Raw genomic sequence first — 26,491 nt, 5'->3', positions numbered from 1 at the left:
CCCCTGCATGTTTGAGTACTGCTAAAACTGGAACTTTGACTTATTTGTATAGTTACAGATATTGTACTCAAAGTACAGTTTTAGCTCTTCAACTTGAAATTGTGTCACCAAAATGTACTGTGAGATATTCATTCTTGCTTATATTCAGAAATTTTTAAAGGCATTTCAATGTCTTCTTTCCAAGAGCACTGCAAGATCCTAGAAATAAATAATTCAGGGATGGGCATTGGGTGCAGGCAATAGTAAGCCACTTGGGATACCCGCATCTCATATTGGAGTGCCTGTGTTCAAGTCCCAATTAGGCTTCTGTTCCAGCCTCTTGCTGATGTATACAGGGGAGGCAGCAAGTGAGAGCTCAAGAACTTGCTTAGGTCCCTGCCTCCCACATGGGAGATCCAGCTTGAGTTCTCAATTCCTAGCTGTTGTGGGCATTTGGGGAGTGAACCATTGAAACATCTCCGTCTATCTGTCTCTGTCTTTCAAATAAATAAAAATAAATAGTTTTTTAAAGTCTGCCACTAAAAAAAAAAAATCAGTAAGATACAACCCCTGTACTTATGGAATTTTGAAACAAAACACTGTATTATATTTAGATTAAAGTAACTCATATTATAATACTGGTTTCAAAACCTGTTGGTATGTAATTCACATTTGATTTGCCCTTTAATGTTTGGGAAATAATGGTGTCTTTCTTTTTCCAGAAATCCTAGACTTTTTCTTTCCTAGCATCAAAAGAAACAAACTAATATTTTTGTGCCTTTAAGTTTTCATTTTGTAAATATTTGCTGAGGGTCTACTTTGTGCCAGGTACTGTGCTGTTTCCAGGACATAATGTTGAAGCAAATATTAACATTGCCCTCTTGGAATTTACTGTCTGGATTGGTCAGTGGGCTTTGACTTCTTCTTTTAAGAGCTGTGGTGTCTACTCACATTCTTCCTTTTCCTGTTTTTTTGTGTAATTTTTTAGTGTTCATGGTGTATTCAGTATGCCACAGACACATACAGGAGCAGCAGTGTATGGAATAACTACTGCTGTCAGGAAGCCCTCAGAAATACCTACTTGTTTATCAGAATATAAGAACTGTCACCGTTTCACTTTTTTCCATAAGTAAAATATGCATAATTTTGCTTTCTGTGTCATTACAGATATAAATGTGCAGATTCTCTGTTGACTCCATGTGTTAAAATTTTATGAACCATTCTAGTCCCGGTCGGGGCGCCGGATTCTGTCCCGGTTGCCCCTCTTCCAGTCCAGCTCTCTGCTGTGGCCAGGGAGTGCAGTGGAGGATGGTCCAAGTGCTTGGGCCCTGCACCCCATGGGAGACCAGGAAAAGCTCCTGGCTCCTGGCTCCTGCCATCGGATCAGCGCGGTGCGCCGGCCGCAGCGCGCCGGCCACGGCGGCCATTGGAGGGTGAACCAATGGCAAAAGGAAGACCTTTCTCTCTCTGTCTCTCTCTCTCTCTCTATCCACTCTGCCTGTCCAAAAAAAAAAAAAAAAAAAATTTACGAACCAGTTAGATGACTTTGTGCTTGTGATGCTTTTATAGAAGCATTGCTATTGTTGTTTCGTCTAAGATGTCTGGAAGCTTGTCACTCCCTTTTTCACTTGGTTGTGGCTTTCCGCTCCAGACAAACTCATTAATTCTTCTGTGTGCTGGAGAAAGCCCTGGTAACACCAGTGAGGTGTTTGTGGGAACTAAAGTGTACATTGGTTGTCTCTAATCGTTTACATAATTTACATATCTTTACTATCATAATGAACAGTTAAACCTGTGAAAAGTACTACCTGGAAGCTACTAATTTAAAATGATCATTGCATCAGAGATAGCCTTTCACAGTAGTTTTTGAAAGTTCTTCAAAATGTCACCTTTTGTCTTTACAGTTTTGAGAAATGGTGCTTGGGAAATTGTTCATTGGGAAAAGGTATGTATTGATTTTTGTTTTATCCCAGAATATGTAGAGGTGTGTACTCTAGTAGATGTACTTTTGGTGTATTATATGATTATAAACAAATGTGAAGAATTGCACTAATAGGAAAGCTGTTTAGTAATTAATATGAACATACATGGATTTTTAGTCACATCCACTTAATATTTCTGCAATATTCTAAAAAGACTATTATTTTGAAAATTAATAACTGGTAATTTTTATTTCCTTCATAGTATATTTTGAGTACTGTTTTCATAGATTTTATTTAACCATGAATTGTTTTGTGTTCCAATTTTGATTTAATCATCTACTGTCCAAGTAAAAATAAACGTCAGAGTTCTGATGTTTCACATTTGTAGATTTCACCTCAAATCCATTTGTTGAGAAGAATCACATTTACATAATGCTGATTCCTTTCTTGAGAAAAGTCTTCTGATGACATGGACATCAGTTCTATGACATCAGAGGGTCACTTGCCCGTGGGACCTCTACAGAGCCTCATGGCAATTAGTGAGTGAGTGATGATTTAACAAATGCCACCCAGGCGGCCAGGCTTTTCAGCCCTCGCTTTCAAAAGGTAAGCAGTTATGATCAGGTCTCCCCTAATTCTGGAGGAAGATAACCTCTGTAACTTGGTAAAGGAATTTTTGGAGGCCAAGCCACTCTACTGAGGGGCCTTTGCTTCTGGGGGTTGCTAGGTCATACAGTGTGTCTCACAGACAAACAGTGTTCTGTTTAATTCCATGCCTTGATTCATCACTGTATGCTGTATCCATCCAGGGACAAAAGTCCCCTCTTCATCAGGGATTAATTGCATTTTTGTTGGCTTTAAGTCAGTGGTTAGAACAAAGACTGATGTCTCTTCTGGATTGTTGAAAAATTCACCCTCTCTCTTCTTTTGTCTTGACATAAGAGCAACAAAGAGGAAAATACCTTCATTATTCTTTTGTTTATTTCTGTGATACTCATTTCATTTTTAGAAGAGAAAAATAAACAAAAAATCATTTATTTTATGCTGTTGTCTGGCTGGCATTTGTGGAATTAAGCAGTTAAGAAAGGATATTGGTAGAATATAACCCAGTATGATAAATTTCTTTACTATGGTTGTCAGTGCAGTTGACATAAATGCACATCCTAACAAATTAATATATCAAATTCTTATCCTCTGCCTTGAAAATAAGCAGTTATAAAGTCAAGAGGTGAGCGCCTACCACTTTACTCTAAAATTAACCTTTAGAGCATCTTATTTTCCTAATAGATAATCATTATTTTAAAATTGTGCTAATCTACCTGGATTATTGTAAATCTTACGTTTTCAGTGTTTGATGGAAAAATTTAAATCACAAGCCATAATTATCCTTAATGATAACATTTTCAGTCATCTTGGAGATCAGTGCCGTGTTTAACCTGGATATCTAATTTTGAAATATGCAGGGAGAAAATTTACAGTGTGGCCAAAGTCAGTAAGGCAGAATAAGCTGAAGTTATTTTATGTTGGCAATATAAAATTAGGAAATAATAGTGCAAACAAAGTCTCATTCCCAGCAGCATGTGGAATGCTTACAAATAAAATATTTGCATGACCTTTATTATGAGCATTCTTACTTTAGATGTTAAAGAGTCACAGAAATATATAAGAAAAATTTAAAATAGCTCAAAATTATTCATGTAATATAACTTTAGGGAACTTGACATTTTCCCTCAAGAATTTAATAAATTGATTTTCAAAAGTAAAGCTGAGAAAATGGAAGAATGTTTTTGGAAAAATGAACAATCTACAATGTAACTAAGCAAAGTGCAAAGCAAAAGTTACTAAAATATGTGAATCTGCTACAAAAATAGATATTGATAAATAGCATGGTATATATTGGAGTAGAATAAAATAGAATATCCTTAAATAAAGTCCATTTAATATATAATAAAGGACACAAAATTAACTAGTAAAAGGGTTCATTATTCATGCTGAGATTACAGATTAGCAATTCTAAGAAATAATACCTGGCCGGCGCTGCGGCTCACTAGGCTAATCCTCCGCCTTGCAGTACCTGCACACCGGGTTCTAGTCCCGGTCAGGGCGCTGGATTCTGTCCCGGTTGCCCCTCTTCCAGGCCAGCTCTCTGCTGTGGCCAGGGAGTGCAGTGGAGGATGGCCCAAGTCCTTGGGCCCTGCACCCCATGGGAGACCAGGATAAGTACCTGGCTCCTGCCTTCGGATCAGTGCGGTATGCCGGCCGCAGCGCGCCGGCCGTGGCGGCCATTGGAGAGTGAACCAACAGCAAAAAGAAGACCTTTCTCTCTGTCTCTCTCTCTCACTGTCCACTCTGCCTGTCAAAAAATAAAAAAATAAATAAATAAAAATAAAAGAAATAATACCTGAATATTTAGTTTATATGTGTTACAGTATATGCCAAAATAAATCCCAACTGACTGAAAGATTTAAGTGTTGGGATATGTTTGAAAAACATGCAAATAAAGACTTTAATAAATATTTGGAGAAGGGTAATATCTTCAGATCTATAGAATTGATTACATAAACTTTAAAATTAATACAAAATAAAGATTCACAAATAAGTAGGCAGGGTATGTGAAATATTTGCACTAAATATGACAAATAATTAAAACCATTAGAAAATAAATAACACATAAAATTGACAATAAGCAAAAAGAAGCAGAGTCAGTATAGTATTGAATTTAATAATACAAGTTGCAGACTTAAACATTAAAGTATCACTTGCTATATATTAAATGTATTTCAGATATTTTTAAAGGTTTATTTATTTATTTGACAGGCAGAGATACAGAGAAGGAGAGAGAGAGAGAGAGAGAGAAAGAGGGTGAGATCTTCTATCCACTTGTTCACTCCCCAGATGGCCGCATCTGCTGGGGCTGGGCCAGGAGCTTCTTCTGAGTGCAGGGGCCCAAGCACTTAGGTCATCTTTCACTGCTTTCCCAGGCCATTAGCAGGGAGCTGGATTGGAAGTGGAGCAGTCAGGACTTCAACCTGCATCCATATGGTTGCTGACACTGCAGGCAGAGGCTAAACCTTCTATGCCATAGCACTGACCCCAGTATTTCAGATTTTTATCTTTATAGAATATGTTATTCATTTGCTATTATGATTAGCAGTTTGGCTTTTTATATCAAAAAAGGATGCTTATTGTAGCATTATTTATACTTGTGAAAAATTAGAATACATAGATATCCAACAGAGAAATTATTTTATAATAAGTTATGACATTTTATAGTCATACTTTGTGACAAGCGAAGCTATAATTTCCTATGCTATAGCAGCTCAGAAGAAGATCTATGATGTTCATTCAACAAATCTTTACTGAGTGTGTGTAGCAATCAGTGATCTCACAGCAGCAACCCAGGCATATAAAGGTTCCTATGTAACAAGATAGAATCAGAGGCAAAAAGAACAGCAGCATCGTATGCTGAGATGCCAGGTATGTAGAATGGTTTATTGAACAAATAGACAAGACAAAAAAATAAAAAGCAGGGATACTTGTTGGGTTAGCCACATTGAGTAACAGCGCTTATCTTTGGCTTGTATAATATTTTGTGTTGTGAAAATCAGTAAACCCAAACAGTGTCATCCACATGCCAAGCTGGTAGAAACCTTAATAGAAATGGGCTTTCCCTCAGGCTTCCTTTATTCTCTGCGTTCCTTAATTTGTGGCTACCGTACGTAGTTCTTTTCAGATGGTCCTCAGAGGACCTCCAGATTTGCACATTGTGATTTGGTCATTCACAGATGGCAGACTTCAACACTCAAACATGAATGGTTCATCCTTCCAGCTATTGGCCCAAAGCCCTTTCCTTAAGAGATTAAATTGTTCAGTTTTTAAAAGTGTCGCTGTACCAAAGCCCTATACAGAAACTGCACCTCCACTCTTGAAAGATAAGCAGCTGGCTTCCTTGCCCTCACCACAAAGGCCAGTTGTTCACCTTGAGATGCAGCTGACACAATGCGCAGGTGCAGTGTCTGGCTGAAGTCTTGCAATCAATGCACTCTTCTGGCTAGCAGAGAAGCATGGCATGGGAACTGAATGCCTGTGAAAGGTCTCCCTTGAAAACTGCTTTAGTGCATGACAATTCCTAATATGAAATGTATTTCTCTAGATTAAGACGTTCTGTCTCCAAAATTCCCTTGATAAAAAATATAAATATTCTAGACTCTAGAATTGGACAGAGACAATTTCATTTTTAAATCCATCTGTTACAGTTTGATAATTTTATCTTTTCACATAATCATAGTTGCTAATGTTAGTGACTTGAGAAGGCTCAAGATTGTGAACATAAATCCCTAAATATTTCCTAATCTTTAGTAATTTGGGGAGTACACCTGCTTCATCATAACATCCCTCCCGTGGAATATGTTGTCAAAACACTTTTGCTATCTTAGTGTTTTCTTCTGTCTGTACCACTCATATATATATCAGGCTGGAAGGGAGAGTGTTATTTTAGGAGCTCAGAACCCAAAAAAATGAGAGATGCTGATGTTTCTTTTGAGAGTTGATCCAAATGTAGGCATCCTGGAAGGAAGTTGTCTCTTCCCACACAATAATGCGCAATGAACTACTTGAGCAATTAGTGAGCCCTTGGCTTTCTTTGTTTTTTTTTTTTTTTTTTTTTTTTTTAGATATTATTTATTTATTTGAGAGGTAGAGTTACAGAGAGAGAGGGGGAAAGACAGAGAAAGGTCTTGCACTGGTCCATTCACCAAATGGCCGCAACTGAGGTGGTCTGAAGCCAGGAGCTCCTTCCAGGTCTCCCACATGGCTGCAGGGGCCCAGGCACTTGGGCCATCTGCTGCTGCTTTCCCAGGCCATACGTTAGCAGAGAGCTGGATCAGCAGTGGAGCAGCCTGGCCACAGACCGGCACCCATTTGGGATGCTGGTGCTGCAGGCGGAGGCTCAGCTCACCATGCCACAGCACCAGCCTTTGATTTTCACAGGCCCAGGCATGATTATGACAGATAAGGTGTCAGTATTTTCTACAGTTTAGTAATCTCTGGCCCTTATTTTGTATCATAGTGGATAAAGGTGTTGGAAACCAATGCAATCCATTAGGCATTGTGAAGTCTGTTACGTGCTACACCATGATATAGACACAGGTGACCCTGATTTTATGAAGGATATAGTTTAATTGAAGCAGAAGCATGAACACAGGAGGTGACTAAAGAATAATTAAATGCTAACCTCGGTAGCAGTCTCCTAAGTGTCATATTTGCCGACAGTCTCTTATCTTACTGTTAGTGGGCCCCACCAGTGTACACTCACAACACATTCTTTTAAGGACTAATTTACATTGACATATACAGTTTCTCGGTTTTTCTATTTGTCCTTTTTGTGAAATAGGAGATGTTTGATTCCAAGGCCCCTGACAATTTTCCAATTTCAGGCATAGTCCATATTTCAGATTTCAATTGAACAGAATCTTTTTTCAGTTAAGGCATCCAGAGCTTCCCTACATGGATAACCAGTACACACATGATAAACAAGAAGACACTTTCCTTCCTACCCTTCTCCACTTTCCTACTTATTCTTCCTGGTATAGAAAGCATAACACAGCAGGTGCCCTTTGCAGTATTTCTTATTGTGATTCCCAGTAAGAACGTTATTTGCTTTACCCCCCCCCCCCAATAAAGTGTTACTTTAGAGTTCAAGAAAAAGTATCACAAGGGATGAACAGAAAGGCTTTTCTCTACAAAGTATTGAAACTTGCTTTTAGGTTCATTTGTCTGCTAAGAGACAAGGCAAACTTCATGATATAACAAGAGTGGCTCTTCCCTCTGCTGTGGCCCGGGAATGCAGTGGAGGGTGGCCCAAGTCCTTGGGCCCTGCACCCCCATGGGAGACCAGGAGAAGCACCTGGCTCCTGGCTTCAGATCAGCGTGATGCGCCTGCCGCGGCGGCCATTGGAGGGTGAACCAACGGCAAAAGGAAGACCTTTCTCTCTCTCTCTCTCTCTCACTGTCCACTCTGCCTGTCAAAAAAAAAAAAAAAAAAAAGAGTAGCTCTTGCGGTGACTTGGCCAAGTCAGTTGAGCTAGTTATTCCTTAGTTGGAGTTGTACTGTTTACCGCAAAGCTGTGTGACAAATTGGCACTTCATTTGCATCAGCCAGCTTCTGACCTTACTGCATCTTTAATTTTTGTTCATGCCATGATCAGAAATATGTTAACTAGTAGTATTATAAAGAGATGAGGCTGTTTATTTTTAAAGTATATAAAGATTTCAATTTGTAAATTCTTCCTTTTATGATTATGTCAAAACAAAAGAATATGAGAAGTTGAGATGTCAACTACGCAGGTAGAATGGATGAAAGAACTTTATTAGGATAAGTTTTATGGCCGATAAAACGCAGATACAGCATTCATTTTTTTAAAAGATCTCCCCCATCCCTGGCCTCACTACTAGGTAATTTTATGCCATTTTGTGCAGATAAGTGTTTCATATTTGCCGATAACCATTTTTTACTGTATTCTATGCTTTAATACAATGGGTTGTATATTTGTAACTATCTTTCAATGCAGATAATTAACCGATTCCCAGTTTTCTTTCAGGTAAATGTTGGAGATATAGTTATAATAAAAGGCAAAGAGTATATACCTGCTGACACTGTACTTCTCTCATCAAGGTAGAGATACCTTCTGATGCTCAAACAGTGTAGAGGATGGTTTCTCTACCCTGCATCGACCTTGTGATTTCTCCAAGGAAATAAGGAATAAACGAAGAACTTTAAACCTCTGCAATGATTTTTAATTAAGCACTTAAAAGTAATTGGACTTAAAGAGCTCTTTCATGTTTGACATATAGAATAAGTGATAGGTACTAAATAATTCAACTTATAATTACAATTGACAGTCTGCTCTCCTTCTGTGTGTATTCAGACCATTTTGCACAGACCACTAACTCTTTTTAAGATTTCCTGTCATTTATTTTATATAAAACATGAATTGAGTTCTATTGATTTTTTTCTTTTGATCCTTTTTCATCATAAATACCTTTATAATGCATTCAAATATCCCTGCAGAGTTTCTTTCTCTCTTTTTTAAAGATTTATTTGTTTATTTGGAAGGCAAAATTACAGAGAGAGAGACAGAGGGCAAGATCTTTCATCCACTGGTTCACCCCTCCAAGTGGCTGTAATATCCAAAGTTGGGCTGATCTGAAGCCAGGAGCGAAGAGCTTCTTCCAGGTCTCCCACGTGGGTGCAAGGGCCCAAGCACTTGGACCATTTTCTGCTGCTTTCCCAGGCACATTGGCAGGGAGCTAGATCTGAAGTGGAGCAGCGGGGACTTGAACCAGTGCCCATATGGCATGCCAACATTGCAGACAGTGGCTTTTCACTATGCCACAGCACCAACCCCATGCAGAGTTTCTTAATCCTTATGGCAAAGTATATAGGAAAGTGGATGAGTAATTTCTTTTTTGTCATCATTCCTTTTAAAAAGCCATACTCTTCCAACAAAAAATAAAGTGCTTTCTTTTTAAGTTCCTTCTGTTATTGAATTTAGAAAACTTTTGTTTATTCATATTTAAGATAGGTGTGAATTAGTGTTCAGAACAAACGTCACCATTACCCTTTAAAGAATGTGACTTTCAAATGGTTTTAGGTTTAAAAACTGTAAAACTATTCCTAATATAAATTATGAAGAAATATTTTTAAGATTTTAGAGGTTGTTTATCATCATTTCCTTGGACAGTTTTATTTGTAAAATCCACATGAAAATATGAACAATGTCTTTTTTTCAAAATCTATTTAATCAGGTCATGATTTAAAGTGATTAGGTTCATGACATGTTAGTGACACCTAATTGAGCAAATAAGAGTTATCTAGATATTTATAGATGAAGTCTACAAGCAGTTGAAGTAACTGTAAGTAGTTTTATTTCCATATTTTTGATTAGCATTTTCTGCCACATACCTATAGGTATGTGTTTATTTGTTTTTTTCAGGAAAATTAACAGTGATATCTTATAATCAACCTTTCTATGCTTAGTTTCTTTGCATTGTAACTTTTATTAGGTATGTTTCTAAAACTGAACCAAAGCTAAGTGTTTATATGAGAGTTAGTTTAAGCATGAGTTTATTGTCATTGTCTCAGATTTTGGATGTTATCAGATTCTGGATAGAACTCTGCTTCAGAGGCAGACAACCAGGATTCTTGTCCTGGGTCAGTGATTTTGAACAAACTATTTAATATCTCAAACTTTGGCTTAGCATTTTTTTCATTGAGGAAGGTGGACTAACTGAGCAAACTCTATTATTCTCCAGTTCTTCTTTTTGTTTAAATTGAAAAGCTTTAGAGTGCTTGATAGAGTAAGATGCATTTTGTTGTACTCAGGATGATTGACCCTCAAAATGCTGCATTTATGCAAGAAATTTACAAATGGTCATAATGCTTTCTAGCGATTTAAGGAAGCACTGATGTTTTCCTGATTAAACTCTTAGAGATATTGTCAAAAGAGAAGGCTGAATATGCCGAACCATTAATTACAATGTTTGTTTTTGTTTGCTCCAGAATGTGATAATTGACAGTCTTGCCCTTACTTCAGACTTCTGAGTTGAGAATTTTCCCAGTATTCGGCATCTGTGCCTCTTGAATCCTAGGAACGTGCAAGCCACATGCTTATGTTTCTCAGACTTTACAGAATTTTTACAAGAATATTTTCTAAATATTAAAGACATTTACTGATGGATGTCAATATTGATGGATCTGAACGGTATATAACATATACAGTGATCAAATTCCTCCAAAGAGTATGATACTTTACAAATATTTTGTTTCACTGATTTTACCTAAATAGTGGATGCCAACTTTCAGTTATCTTTTTCAAAATGTTTTTCCATTTACTTAGTTATTTTGAATGTACATTAACTTTAAGGAATAGATAATAATTTTATCATTATTTAACAGAAAGAAATTTTGTACTTATTTTTAACCACTGACCTTTAGCTTATGACTGACCCTAATATATTTTCCATACCATCCATTGTCAAAATAAATACATAGGGATTTTTCACCTGTAAAATACTCACCATTTAGCAGTAATAATAAATAACTATATTTTGATTTCCATTTTTTAAACTATTAATAGTGCATCTTCTGTGAGGTAGTTTGAATTAAAGCATGAACATGGTTGAAAGTTACTGTGTTCCCTGTTAGCTTTCATTTTGCAATGAACTTAAATTTTAGCATATAGCAATTAATATATTTAGGTATTGAAGGGAGAATAAAACAGGATGGAGAACCTCTTTCTCTCTCTCTCTCTGCATCTGCCTCTCTGCAACTCTGCCTTTCAAATAAAAAATAGAATAAAACAACACAGTCTATTAAATCCACATAGATTCATGGCTTGTCTACTTCATATACTCTGAAAAATTCTCTGTGGATTCAAAGGCTCACCCACATAAAACAATGCTCTACCTACTTGATTAAGTATTAAATAACTCCAAAGGCTGCGGTTTGGCCCTTTGCAGCTTTGTGTTAAAGTTAATAAAGTTTTTATTTATTTATTTGAAAGGCACAGTTAGAGGGAGAGAGGTCTTCCATATGCTGGTTCACTCCCTAAGTGGCCACAACAGCTGGGGCTGGGCCAGGCTGAAGCCAGGAGCCTGGAGCTTCTTCCGAGTCTCCTAAGCACTTGGGCCATCTTCCGCTGCTTTCCCAGGCGCAGTAACCGGAAACTGGATTGGAAGTGGAGCAGCCAGGACTGGAACCAGAGCCCATATGAGACGCCGGCGCTGCTGGCAGCAAGTTAACCCGTACGCCACAGTGCCAGCCCCTGGAATCAGAACATTTTTAACAAAGTTACGTTTTTATTGAGCAAGGGAGCACTAGCATGGTATGTTTTGTTTTTCAATCTCAGAAATAAATTCCACAATTCTTTCCCTTTTTTTTCATGGTATGAGTAGGCATACAGTAGATGTTATGAGGTTGAGCAATTGGATAAATTAACTCTATAAGATAAAGTAGCTGGCCGGCGCTGTGGCTCACTAGGCTAATCCTCCGCCTTGCGGCACCGGCACACCGGGTTCTAGTCCCGGTCGGGGCACCGGATTCTGTCCCGGTTGCCCCTCTTCCAGGCCAGCTCTCTGCTGTGGCCAGGGAGTGCAGTGGAGGATGGCCCAAGTGCTTGGGCCCTGCATCCCTTGGGAGACCAGAATAAGTACCTGGCTCCTGCCATCGGATCAGCGCGGTGCGCCGGCCGCAGCTCGGCAGCCATTGGAGGGTGAACCAACGGCAAAGGAAGACCTTTCTCTCTCTCTCTCTCACTGTCCACTCTGCCTGTAAAAAAAAAATAAAATAAAGTAGCTGTCTCTTAAAAATATTTCATTTGATAAGAGATGCTTGTGAGGAAACTTAAAAATTCAGTTGTGCATTAAAAATTTAAAAATTACACTTAAAGGCAAATAATAATTCTTAAATATTGGATATTATACTTTCAGACCTGATCAAAATAAATTTTGAAAAATTGGCATTAAACCTTTTTTGTTAACATGTATTATTTTCTATAATAATTTTAAAATCTCTGTCTCTTTTGTCCATTTGTTTGTTTCTTTCTATGTTATTCATTTTTTCCCCACTTTAATTATTTTAAACTGGGACGTGTAGGTGGCAGTGGGGGAAATAGTGAAAGTGACCAATGGGGAGCATCTCCCAGCAGATCTCATCAGTCTGTCCTCCAGGTTAGAACCATGAGCTGTACAGGATGTGTATGTGGGTCCTCACCCTAAACTGAGAGCAGTTGCACCCAAATATGGTTCTGTTCTGTGACTGTTTCTTTAAAACACGAACTTTCTGGCACTTCTTGGTAATGGACATGTCACAGTGTTTTAAAGACATTTTGTGAGTACTATGTTGGATGATGATTGCCTCTTGGTTGGGCAGACTTAACTCCTGTTGTTTTCAATAGGAGTCTAAGAGACATGCCAGGAAAGGTAGATCCAAATTTCCTGTGTGTCATGAATATACATTCCTATGTGACAAAGTGCCTGAATAGTGAGGCCTAATTTTATTACCTCTCCAGGATATCATTTTGAATATTAAGGTTTTCATGGAGTAGTCATTGAAGATGAATTAGATTTTAAACAGACTTGTCTTCACATATTGTAAATTTGCTATGTGTTCTATAGAACCCTCCCAGTGATTGTGACTGTAATTTGGGCTTGTATAGGGTTTACAGAGGACCCCCTGCACAAAGCTGGTTGTGCCACACTTTGTACTGCATGCTTCGGGATCAGTTTTTATCCCACTTGTAACTAGTGACAAAGTGCACGTTCCTGTGATAAACTTCAGCTGTGTACTAGTGTCTGTATTGTGATATGCATCTTGTTTCATTTTTCCACTTACTAATCAAAAAGCCTGCTTTGCCTCTCTGACTATGATTTGTGTTTTGGATGTCATCATAATTTGCTGAAATATTTATGATCTAGCATGATTCCTTATCTGAGACTTCTTGCTGCCTTTTCAGAGCACTGTAAGAACTGCTTCAGTCATAGCTGTCTTAAGTGATTATTAAGAATGTTCTGAATTTGGATACATGTTTTATTTGCCCCACTTCTAAGAGAAGTCAGCCATTGACACTTCCTCACTTTCTAGCTATTTAAAATCTAAGGAAAGTTGCTTTATGAGGAAAAACAGGTAGAATGTTATTAGTATGAGACTAGCCTTGGATAAGTATATTGATCAGTAAAATTTTAATGCATTTTACTGCCAGAATATGGAATCAACATTGTCACTTAACATTTTGTTTATCATGCATCTATATTATCAGAAGATGTATTTTATAATTCCATAAACCATTTGTGTTTTAAACACATATATAAGTAAATTACAAATTTGGAGCAGCTGCCAGAGACAAATTAGTATTGTGACCCTTATTCTGAAACAAAACTTTTCCCTAATAGTTGGGGGAAAGTGGCAGTCTCTGTGAAAGAAAGCCATAGAGTAAATTGAAGAACTTGCAAAGTTCCTTCAAGATGTATCTGTAAAATAATTTATTAATGTCCATGTGTTTAAAAAAAAAAAAAGAATTTCAAAAACCTTCCAGCCCAGCCACAAAATTGAACCAAATGCTCACTTTGAAATTTGAAATAGTCTGTTTTGCACATGTACAAATTGGGAGTTGATTAGAAAATTCCAGATGCTTGAGATTTACAAAATGTTTTCTCTCTAACTTTGAGTACATCATATCAGTCATGTAGTAAATTAAGCTTGCATAACCAAGTGCTAAGGCAATTGATTTAACCTCAGAGTGCTTTTCCTTAGAGTTGAGGATCAAATGAGTATGGCTGGGCTACAAACTCCCGTGTATCTAGTTTCTGGGACAGTAAAGTCAGTGTATGAATGGGAAGGACATTACACTGTCGCAGGTATGGCACCGATGATCAAAGTGGATAACACAGACTTCCAGCAGTCGGTGCACATCAGATTTTACCAAACATTGTGGTTGGGACCCATAAAGTGGATCATCTAGGTTCAGATCAAGGAGGAATATGGCCAATTTGTCTGATTTTGCTGCCACAGGAATCTCAGGTGGCTGGGAAGGCTGGGGGAAGGAAACAGGTGGGGTTGGATAGGAGGACCCAAGCAAAATCAGATAGCGGTAATTCATTCTGGTACTTCACAATGCAATGGGGTGACTGTAGTCCACAACAGTGTTATTCTAAACTGTGAAGAATGGGAACAGTAGAGCTGGTGGCCTCAAAATTACAGAAAATAAAGAAATGGAATGTTGATTGCCTAATTTGGTGAATTTACACTGTATACGTGTGTTGAAATATTATACTGTACTCTAAATGCATATTAATTAAAAGTATGAATCTCAAGCAACTTGAAGAAATAGAGCAGGAACTAATAATATAGAAGAAAAGTATGTATCCATTATCGTTGGGAAATCTATTCATGTAACTTTTAAAATTGATCCTAGTCTTCATAGCTGAAAGGATAGTAAGTGCAGGTTTGTAAGTGGCAATCTGGAACTGTCTAATCAACTACTTCCTTAACCAATTTACATGTGCCCCCTGAGCATGCAATCTCACTTGACATTTTTGAGATAAGATACATCTGGACACAAAATTGGTTTACATATCAAAATCAGTCATCTCCATCTATATGGGTTATCAGTTTAAATATAAGGTGACAAATTATTCATGTACATTATCTTAAAAATCATTACTGGTGGCTATCAGGGAATTGCTTTTGGGTCCCTCTGGCTGAAAAGCTGATCCATGAATTGTCATGCATGGGTTCTGTCTCCCAGCATCTTGCTGTTAAAATGAAAATCAACAAGAAGCTAGGTGACTATGGGTGCTTCTAGAAAAGAAAGCTCCTGGTGAGTCTGAACAGTTAAGTAAGTTGTTACTATTATCTTTCCTTCTCCGACTAAATCTTTGTGCTTCTCCATTCTAAACAACAGTGAGCCCCAGGCCATGTGTTACATTGAAACTTCCAACTTAGATGGTGAAACAAACTTGAAAATTAGACAGGTAAGAGGTAATAGAGGCTTATGTAATCATTGCTGGTTTATTACATGGAATTAATAACTTGTTTTTTGGTGTTACTCTCTTGAGTTGAACTGATTTCTGTCCAATTGTCAGGATTTTGTCATTGAGCCACTATGTAGAAGTCTCATAAGCTGATATTGTTAGTTATAGAAGACTCAGACTTACTTGCCTGATTGAGTATAGTCCATCATATAGATACTACTTGTAATATTTTTGGTCATTAATAATGATAGTAATAATTACTATGCCTTGACATCTGTTAGCAGATTTATTTGCCCGGTTCACCTAGCCCAAAAAGATTCTTTGGCATTGCTATTTTGAAAAGCTTTAGTTTCCATTGCTGTTCTAACATTCTCATTCATCTAGGGAAATAGTGTAAATTTCCATATTTTTTTCACATCATCCCTAGTAGAAAACAATTGTAAGATTGTTATTTCTAAAGTTTTAAATGAGGCTTTTTAAAAAATATGGGTTTGTGGGTTCCAGGTGAATGATGAAAATGTGGAAGGACTGGGTTGGAGTGGAAGCAGATCACCCACAAGAACCTGAACTCAGAGTGCTGAGAGCCAGCACTTAGCAGGAGGGACTCTTTATGAGTTTCCCTTCTTAGGTGTCTTAAAAAAGAAAGGAAGGAAGGAAGAAAACTACTCTCTTTGAACATAGATTCTGTTCTGTTTTCATCCATGTTTTTAGATTCAGTAGATAGACTATATAGTGCTAAATATTCTTTTTAATTTTGAAAGCAAATGGTTTTTGGAGGACTGACTTCAAATTATCTCTGCTGAAAGGATAGTAAGTGCAGGTTTATAAGTGGCAATCTGTAGTCCCTTTTGGTCTTTCATAGAAGCTATTCTATTCTTGTGCTAAAACCCTGTGCTAAAATTGGGCAGGAAGGTATCCCTTAATTAAAAGTACTGAGTAAGGGGTGAGAATTGCTTGTAAAACAGAGGGATCTCTTAGATCTTAAGACTTGGATGAATTCTGAATTTCTACTCTTCCCCTGCCACAACTTATTTAATATATCCTTTGCTTATTTAAATATTTCTAAACAGGGATTGCCAGCAACCTCAGATATCAAAGACATTGACAGTTTGATGAGAATTTCTGGCAGAATTGAGTGTGAAAGTCCAAACAGACATCTCTATGACTTTGTTGGAAACATCCGGCTTGATGGACATGGGTATGTAACATCAGTCTTCATAAAATCACAGAACTCATTGGGTGGCAGTGTGTATCTCGGTGTCATCCAAGTCTGAGTATAAATTGTTTTCTAATTTTGGTCCTCAAATTCCACTTTTGAATGCTTTTCCGTATTCTACCAAGTCCTTTTGTGAAAATATTAGATCTTAATCTTATATGTGTGGTAATGCTGATGGTTTCTCCAGGGTTCCTGCCAACATGAGTATTAGATGTTTTATAAGGATATTCTAGACATTTGGCACATTATTTAGTGGGTAAATAACCTGTGGCTATTTATTTGGTCAAAAGACTTACAGCATAGGCCTGGCTGTCCAGTCTGCATGGCCTGCATTCTTTCCTGTGATCTATAGGTGCCCAGGGACTTCAGACTCTGTCCTTGGATTACGTGTTACTGGATAATTTCTTGTCTTCTATACAGTCCTTTTATTATTATTATTATTATTTGTATGTATCTCATAAATACAACATTAGAAATGTAATTCTCCCCACCGTCCTCCCTCCCCTCTCCCTCCTCCCTCCCCTGTTTAGTCTGAGAAAGAAAAAGAAAAAAAATAAGAAAACTGTTCCTCAACAGTCTAGACAAGGGCTGTGCAGTGCTGTTGCTTCTCAAAGGTGATTCCGCTTTTTTACCCCTTCCTCTTTTCCCTTGCTTCCTCCCCCTTCCTTTTAGAAATTTAATTATCTTTAAAGAAGAACCCAAGAGTGATACATCTTTTGTAAGCTCTTAGAACTATAACTTATGAGACATAATAATATCCTCCATTTAAGACATGAAAAGGAAGTGATTCTTGAGAACAAGTTTTACTATTAAGTCTCATGATGCAACTCTTTGGGGAGAGAGGTCCTGCCTGGGAAGTTAGTGCACAGTGACTCTTGTTGTTTATTTCTATGCAGTTCTACCACACTCTTTTCTAAGCCCGGTTATCATCTAGAACCATCCTTTGTTGTTAACTGCTTCTTGCCTTCCTCTCTGTTTTCCTTACTCTTACCTCATTCATTCAACAAGCATCTAGTGGGCTGGGTCACTTGCAGGTGCAAGAAAGAAACAGTAACAGCATAGCTGAATGCCCCTGCCCTGTATCTTACTCCATGCAGGCTGTTATCTCCAAATGACTCAGAATGGCTGACTTACAAGCAACAGGAATTTGTTGCTCACAGTTCTGGAGGCTGGAAAGTTCAAGATCAAGGCACCAGCAGATTTGGTGCTGATAAGGGCTCATTCCCCATAGATGATCCTGTTTTATGTGGCAGGGGACCAAACCATTCAGACTATAGCCCTTTGTGAGCTTAATTTCTTGCAGGGAGTGAGGTAAGAAAAACAATAAAATTATAAATAAGAAACTTCTGTACTAAGTTATAAAGTGATAAATACTTTGGGAAAAATATACCACAGAGTAAGGGAAATTGGGAGTCTTGGGACAAAACCTATTTTAGGAAGGGTGGTTATGGCCAGCCACAGTGAAAAGGTAACATTTGAGTAACACTAAGTAGGAGGTGAGGAATTAGCCATTGGAGATCTGCAGGGGAGAGGATTCCAGATAGAAGGAAGAGTCACTACAAATTGTCAGTTATTTCATTATATATTTTTTTCTTTTTCTTTTTCTTTTTTATTATTTGAGAGTCAGATAGACAAAAATCTTTCATCTGCTGGTTGACTCCCCAAATGCCTGCAATACCCTGAGCTGGTTCATGCCAAAGCCAGGAGCTAGGAATCCAATCTTCATCTCCCATGGGGGTAGTATGGACTCAAGTACTTGGACCATCATCTGGTGCCATCTAGGATTCAAACTGGCAGGGAGCTGAAATATGAAACAGAGATGCACTTGAACCCCCAGGAACTCTGGTGTGGGATGTAGGCGTTTTAACCACCAGGCCAGATGCCCTCCGCTCATTACAAGCACTTAACGTTGAGGAGGTGCTGGCAGTGATTGTTAGAGTGGTGTGATCAAGAAAGAGAAATAGAGGAAGAGTATATACAGTGTTGTATGCCAGTGTGAGGCTGTTGCTCTGATTGAAATGGGGACCCATTGGGGTGTCTTAAGGGGAGAAGATCAACAGTCCAGTTTTGGACTTCCTAAGTCTATGATGTCCAAAAAAATATCAAGGAGGCAGTTAAATACATATGTGAAGTTTGAGATAGAAGCCTGGGTTTGTGAGGTAATCTGAGAATGATTGGCATAGATATCTGAAGCTATAGACTGAAGGAAACTAATGAAAATGAGAACATAGGCAGTAAAATGTGGGACCCAAGGACTGTCCTTGGACTCTTCAACATTAAAAGGTTGGGAAAAGAGGAAGAAGGAGTGGAAGAGACTGAGACTCAGTGTTCACAAGGTGGAAACCAAGACCTAATGAAGGTACTACCAAGGCTGAGATGAAGGGACTAAGCTAAATCAGATGTTGATGGTGGTCAAGTGAAGCTGAGGATTGTATTTGGAATTAGCCAGTAATCATTGAGTTTAATTCAAACAGGTAGACCCCGATAAGAGTGTGAGATAATGAAAAGATAGGGGTTGAAAATAGCAAGTACCAGAGCCTGCAACACCAGCATCCCATATGGGTGCCTGTTCAAGTCCCAGCTGCTGCACTTCCAGTGCGGCTCTCTGATAAGGCACCTGGGAACACAGCAGATATGATCCAAGTGTTTGGGCCCCTGCACCCCTGTGGGAAACCTGGAAGAAGCTCCTGGCTTCAAGCTGCCCACTGGGGCCACTTAGGGGGTGAACCAGCAGATAGAAGCTCTCTCTCTCTACCTCTCCTTTTCTCTCTGTGTAACTTTGCCTTTCAAATAATAAATAGACCTTTAAAAAAAAAAGAAAACAGCAAGTACCTATAGACTTCTTTTTTAAGGAGTTTTATTGCAAAGAGTAACAAAGAAATGGGGTATAACCTAGCAGCAAGTGTGTAGTCTTTGCTGCCTCCCTTCTTGTTTGTTTCCTCCTGCCTTCTCTACTTTCCCTACTTCCTCTGCTTCACAGTATGCCTTATATCCTAGCCATTTGTAGTGTCCATCTAAGCATCAATTAAATGCGCTAATTCAACCCACTAGCCTGAGAGAATGTTATTTGTGCTGTCATTGTTTTTGTAATTGTATCATTCATATTAGAGTATTTGAATTCTAAAGCATATTTGAAGTATACCCTGAACTGTTCATCCTCATTCAGATCCACCAAATACTTTCCTGTAATTATATGTTGTTCTAAAATTTGCACAGAGTGATCTTTCCGTGAACATATGGTCATAGACTAATGATAGATTTGGCCATCCATACAACTAGTGTTTCTGTAGTCTGACATTCCTAGCTGGCCAGCTTCCATTTCTGATCAGTTCCTCATCAAACTGATGCCAAGAAAATCCTTCTGTGAAAGCGAAACTTTGTATGTTGCTGCCAGGATTTAGGGTGCAGATAGAATTTGTATAATATGCTTTAGATGAAAGATGGAAACAGATTTTTAAGATCTTTGTCTTTTGACAGGGATTACCCCCCTGGAGCTCTTAGAGACCCTTTGGAGTTAGTATAATTTGATCCCTTTAAGGATAAGGGTCACTGTCTAATGCCAAGGATTTGCAATTCCAACTGTGATTTAAAAAAAGAACTTAATAAATAATGAAGTCTTCTTGAGTCCTTATAATTAAAAAGTAATCTGTTTTTCTTTATAAGAGTTTGCACTTAATTCCAGTTGATCCATTGACAATTGCTATGTTAGACCTCATTGAATAGATAAGGAACAGTTGGCATTCATGTGCCCTAGAGCATCATCCAGTGACTTCTCAGAAGTTTCGTGAAACTTTGCCTTGCACAAGGTCTCTCCCAACTCTGAAGTGTACTCCAAATAATAAGAAATCTATAAGAGAGGATCTGCTGTGGTTTATTGTCTCAAAGGTTTGTGTGCTGGAGGCCTGGTCCCCAGTTTAACAGTGTTAAGAGATGGTAGAAGGCCGGCGCTGTGGCTCACTAGGCTAATCCTCTGCCTTGCGGCGCCGGCACACCAGGTTCTAGTCCCAGTCAGGGCTCCGGATTCTGTCCCGGTTGCTCCTCTTCCAAGCCAGCTCTCTGCTGTGGCCCGGGAGTGCAATGGAGGATGGCCCAGGTCCTTGGGCCCTTCACCCGCATGGGAGACCAGGAGAAGCACCTGGCTCCTGCCATCGGATCAGCGCGGTGCGCTGGCCGTGGCTGCCATTGGAGGGTGAACCAACGGCAAAGGAAGACCTATCTCTCTGTCTCTCTCTCTCACTGTCCACTCTGCCTGTCAAAAAAAAAAAAAAAAAAAGAGATGGTAGAACCTTTAAGAGACAGGGTCTAGGGGGGTTAACTGGGTCATGGTTACACCACGCTTGATAGAGATTAGTGCTCATCTCAAGGAGTAGATTAGATCTCACCAGATTCATTATCCCTGACACAGGTTTTTATAAACTGAGGACACACCATGTTTTCCCTCTTTAACAAGTTCTACTGCCCACTCACATGCACCCCCACCATGTGCTGCTATCTGCCATGTGTTGACGCACACCCTATCCACATGTGGCTTCATGAGCTTGGATTTTTAGCCCCCAAACTATACTTAGCTGCAGGACTGAGATAAGCTCTCATCCAGTTGGATTCTGAAGGCATCCTGTTGTGCCTTAAGAATGAGATCCAGTTGCTTTATTCTTTCTCTAAGTTGGAATATACTGTTTCCTAAGGATTCACTCAGGCGCTATCACATACCCACGTGGGTTGATTTCACCTGAGCCGGTAGAATTTGCGTAGTTTCTGAAAAAAGGTCCAAGACCCAAGCTGCTACTGACTTTTGAAATTCCTAGTCCCCAGAAGTCCACCAGAAATGAGAGCCAACCTAGAGGGGAAAAATGGAGTCATGTTTCTCTCTCCCTGACCACCCAGCACCAGTGTCCTGTAACTAGCCAAGAGAGGGCAAGTGCCATTTAGGACTTATATAACAGCTGTGCCACCAACCAGGCAAGAGGAGAAACCTGAGTCTGGCTGGGAGAATTGCAGGGGGTTAGGAGTTCATGACTGTGGGAGCACTGTGTGCCTGGACTATGAAAACACCATGCTGTGTGCGAGGGCAAAGGTGTGGCTGGGACTTTGAGCAGTCACTGTGGGCAGCTCCACACACTTGGGTTCCCTGATTCTCTGGTAAGGGTCATTGCTGCAGAATCCTTGTTCACAATGAGGACTGTGTGGATCCTTTTGTGGTTCTTGTGGCAACACAGATGAAAATTGTACCCACTTGGACTAGAGCCTAGGCATTTATCTCTTTTGAAGAAAGGAGGTGAGCATGAGACTATGACAACAGAGCAGAACAAGCCTCCTCTCTGATTAAAAAAAAAAAGAGATTTACCACTCCCATCTTGGGTGTCACCTTGGACACTCCTCTCACCCTGGAGCACTGAACAGAACTTCCTGACCACACCCAGCACATGCCTGTGGTATTCACTGAAAGAGCTGCTACTCCACTAAGCCACAGAGAGCATAGTTCAAAAATAAAAGCCATCACATGGGGTGGGGTGGGACCAACAATTATCACCACAAACACCTAAAAATAAATGCGCCGATTCAAGAAACAAGAATAAAGAAAACAACGTGACGTCCCCAAAAGAACACAACACTTCAATACTAGAATGTGGACATGAAAAGAATGACAAAATGCCAGAAACAGAATTCAAAAAATTGATTGTAGGACTACTATAAGTAATCAGAAGCAAATCCATGAACTAAATAAATTTGTACATGACATGAATGAAAATTTTCTCACGAAATTGAGATTTTAAAGAGAAATCAGAGAAAATATTAGAAATGAAGGTATACCAGGTAAAAGATACAGACCAGCTGAATGAATTAAAAAATACAGCCCATCTGTTTGCTGCCTACAAGAAACACATCTCACCAACAAAGATACATGCACACTGAAAGTGAAAGGATGGAAAAAAATAATCCATGCTAACAAAAATCTAAAAAGAGCTGGTGTAGCCATGTTAATATCAGACAAAATAGACTTTAAAACAAAAACTGTTAAAAGAGACAAAGAAGGGCATGATGTAAGGATTAAGGGATCAATTCAACAGGAAGATGTGACTTGTAAACATATATATAGCTAATTACAGGTCACCTGGCTATTTAAAAGAAATGTTAATGGATATGAAGGGAGACATAGACTCCAATACAATAATAATCAGGGACTTCAGTACTCCACTTTCAGCAATGGACAGATCAACCAGACAGAAAGTAAGCAAGGAAAAAACAGAGTTAATCAACACTATAGACCAAATGGACCTAATGGCTATCTACAGAACTTTTCCTATAGATGCAGAATATACATTATTCTCAGCAGTACATGGAACTTTTTCTAGAATAGACCACATGCTAAGACATAAAGCAAGTCTCTGCAAATTCAAAACAAAATTTAAATCATAAACTGTGCATCTTCTGTGACCACAATGGAATGAAGCTGGAAACCAACACTCAAGAATCTCTAGAACATATGTAAACACATGGAGACTGAAAAATATGCTCCTGAATTTACAGTGGATCACTGAAGAAATCAAAATAGAAATTAAAAAATGTCTGGAAACAAATGAAGATGACAATACAACATATCAAACTTATAGGACACAGCAAAAGCAGTGTTAAGAGGAAAGTTTATAGAAATTGGTGCCTACATCATGAAATTGGAAAGCCACTAAATAAATGAGCTATTGATGCATCTCAAGGACACAGAAAAACAACAACATACCAAACTCAAAACTAGTAGACGATAAATAATTAAAATTAGAAAAGAAATAAACAATATTGAAACCAAAAAAAATGTAAGAACAGTGAAAAGAAAAACAGGTTTTTTAAAAAAAATAAAATTCACACACTGTTGGTCCAACTCACAAAAAAAAAAGAGGGAGAAGACCCAACTCAATAAAATTAGAGATGAAAAAGAAAATGTAACAACAGACACCACAGAAATTAAAAAAAAAAGTCAGGAATTACTACAAAGGGCTGTATGCCAACAAATTGGGAAACCTAGGAGAAATAGATTCTTGGAAACATACAACCTACCTAAATTGAACTATGAAGATGTAGAATACCTAAACAGACCAATAACCAAGACAAATTGAATCAGTAATGAAGATCTTCCCAGCAAAGAAAAGTCCAGGACTGAGTGGCTTCACTGCTGAATTTTACCAGACAATTAAAGAAGAACTAACTCCAATTCTTCTCAAGCTATTTGAAACAATTGAAAGGGAGGGAATCCTCCCAAGACTCCTTCTGTGAAGCCAGTATCACCGTAATACCTAAATCAAAAAAGATACAACAGATAGAGAACTACAGATCAATTTCACTGATGAACATAGACACAAAAATCCTCAACAAAATACTAGCCAATTAAACCCAATAGCACTTCAGAAAGACCATCTGTCTACCAGACCACATGGTATTTATCCCAGGTATGCAGAGATGGTTCAACATTCATGAATTGATCAGTGTTGACACATCATATTAACAAATTGAAGAACAAAAACCGTATGATTATCTCAGTAGATGCAGAGAAAGCATTTGATAAAATACAATGCCCTTTCATGATGAAAATTTTAAAGCCAATTGGGAATAGAAGGAACATTCCTCAAAGGCAGTTTATTCAAACCCATAGCCAGCATCCTACTGAGTGAGGAAGTTAGAAACATTCCCACTGAGATCTGGAACCAGACACGTAGGCCCACTCTCACCACTGCTATTCAGCATAATTCTAGAAGTTTTAGCCAGAGCCATTAAGCAAGAAAAAAATCAAAGGGAAACAAATTGGGAAGGAGGAAGTCAAACTATTCCTATTTGCAGATGACATGATTATATATATATAATATATAGGATTATATATATATAATATATAGGATTATATATATAATATAGGATTCCAGAGACTCCACTATAGACTATTGGAGCTCATAGAAGAGTTTGGTAAAGTGGCAAGATATAAAATCAACACACAAAAATCAATAGCCTTTGTATACACAGACAATGCCAAGCTGAAAAAGAACTACTAAGATCATACCCATTCACTAGCCACAAAGAAATGAAATACCTTGGTATAAATCTAACCAAGAATGTCAAAGATCTCTACAATGAGAATTACAAAGCAATAAAGAAAAATAGAAGACACAAAAAGTGGAAAAATCTTTCATATTCATGGATTGGAAGAATCAATATTATCAAAATGTCCATATTACCAACAGCCATTTACAGATTAAATGTGATACCAATCAAAATACCAAAGATATTCTTCTCAGATCTAGAAAAAATTATGCTGAAGTTCTTATGGAAATATGGGAGACCCCAGATAGCTAAAGCTATGTTATACAACAAAAACAAAAACAAAGCCGGAAACATCACAATACCAGATTTGAAGACCTATTACAGGGCAGGTATCATTAAAACAGCCTGGTACTGGTACAAAAACAGATGGATAGACCAATGGAACAGAATAAAATGCCAGAAATCAACCCACACATCTACAAGCAACTTACCATTGACAAAGGAGCTAAAAATCAGTCCCTGGAGTGAGGATTCTCTTCAACAAATGGTGCTGGGAAAACTGGATCTCCACTTACAAAAGTATGAAGCAAGACCCATACCTTACATCCCACACAAAAGTCCACTCAAAATGGACTAAGGACCTAAATCTGTGACCCAATACCATCAAATTATTAGAGACCAACATTGAGGAAATCCTGTAAGACATTGGCATAGGCAGAGTTCTCAAAAAAACATCTCAGAGACATAGGCAGTCAAAGCCAAAATTGACAAATGGGATTACATCAAATTGAGAAACTTCTGCCCTACAAAAGAAACACTCAGCAAAGTGAAGAGGCAATCAACATAATGGGAGAAATTATTTGCAAACTGTTAACTGATAATGGATTAATAACCAGAATATATAAAGAGATCAAGAAACTCAACAACAGCAAAACAAACAACCCAGCCAGGAAATGGGCAAAGGACTTAAACAGGCATATTTCAAGAGAGGAAATTCATATGACCAACAGACACAACAAAAAATGCTCAGGATCACTATGTATCATGGAAATGCAAATCAAAACCACAATGAGGCTTCACCTCACCCATGTTAGGATGGCTTTCAAATAGAAATCAACAAACAACAAATGCTGGAGAGGATGGGGGGTAGAAGGTACCCTAATCTACTGATGGTGAGAATGTAAACTGGGAAAGCCACTATAGAAGACAGTATGGAGATAGCTTAGAAATCTGAATATAGACCATATGACCCAGCCATCCTACTTCTAGGAATTTACCCAGGGGAAATGAAATTAGCATATGAAAGAGTTATCTGTACCCCTATGTTCATTGCAACTGAATTCACAATAGCTAAGATATGGCATCAACCCACACGTCCATCAACTTAAGATTGGGTAAAGAAATTGTTATATATATATATACTATATATACATAGCAGTAAAAAAAAAATAATAAAATGCTGTCTTTTGCAATACAATGGATGCAACTGGGCCAGCGCCGCGGCTCACTAGGCTAATCCTCTGCCTTGCGGCGCTGGCACACCGGGTTCTAGTCCCGGTCGGGGCGCCGGATTCTGTCCCAGTTGCCCCTCTTCCAGGCCAGCTCTCTGCTGTGGCCAGGAAGTGCAGTGGAGGATGGCCCAAGTGCTTGGGCCCTGCACCCCATGGGAGACCAGGATAAGTACCTGGCTCCTGCCATCGGATCAGCGTGGTGCGCCGGCCGCAGCGCGCCGGCCGCGGCGGCCATTGGAGGGTGAACCAACGGCAAAGGAAGACCTTTCTCTCTGTCTCTCTCACTGTCCACTCTGCCTGTCAAAAAATAA

At 38.6% G+C, this 26,491-nt stretch overlaps 1 protein-coding gene across 3 annotated transcripts in view; it reads left to right on the top strand.

The window, feature by feature from the left end:
- The window catches only part of ATP8A1 (ATPase phospholipid transporting 8A1), a 262,162-nt gene that overhangs the window by 66,374 nt on the left and 169,297 nt on the right, over window positions 1-26,491 (top strand). For all 3 annotated transcript variants that reach the window (XM_070068174.1, XM_070068172.1, XM_070068173.1), the window contains exons 6-9: window positions 1,884-1,924; window positions 8,501-8,574; window positions 15,362-15,431; window positions 16,502-16,629. In XM_070068174.1, coding sequence (XP_069924275.1) covers window positions 1,884-1,924; window positions 8,501-8,574; window positions 15,362-15,431; window positions 16,502-16,629 — 313 coding nt within the window. The remainder of the gene's footprint in view (window positions 1-1,883; window positions 1,925-8,500; window positions 8,575-15,361; window positions 15,432-16,501; window positions 16,630-26,491) is intronic.

This window comes from Oryctolagus cuniculus, chromosome 2 (assembly GCF_964237555.1).
Source record: "Oryctolagus cuniculus chromosome 2, mOryCun1.1, whole genome shotgun sequence".
Taxonomy (NCBI): Eukaryota; Metazoa; Chordata; class Mammalia; order Lagomorpha; family Leporidae; genus Oryctolagus; species Oryctolagus cuniculus.
The sequence above is the reverse complement of the archived record's forward strand: the minus strand, read 5'-3'. Positions and strand labels throughout refer to the sequence as shown.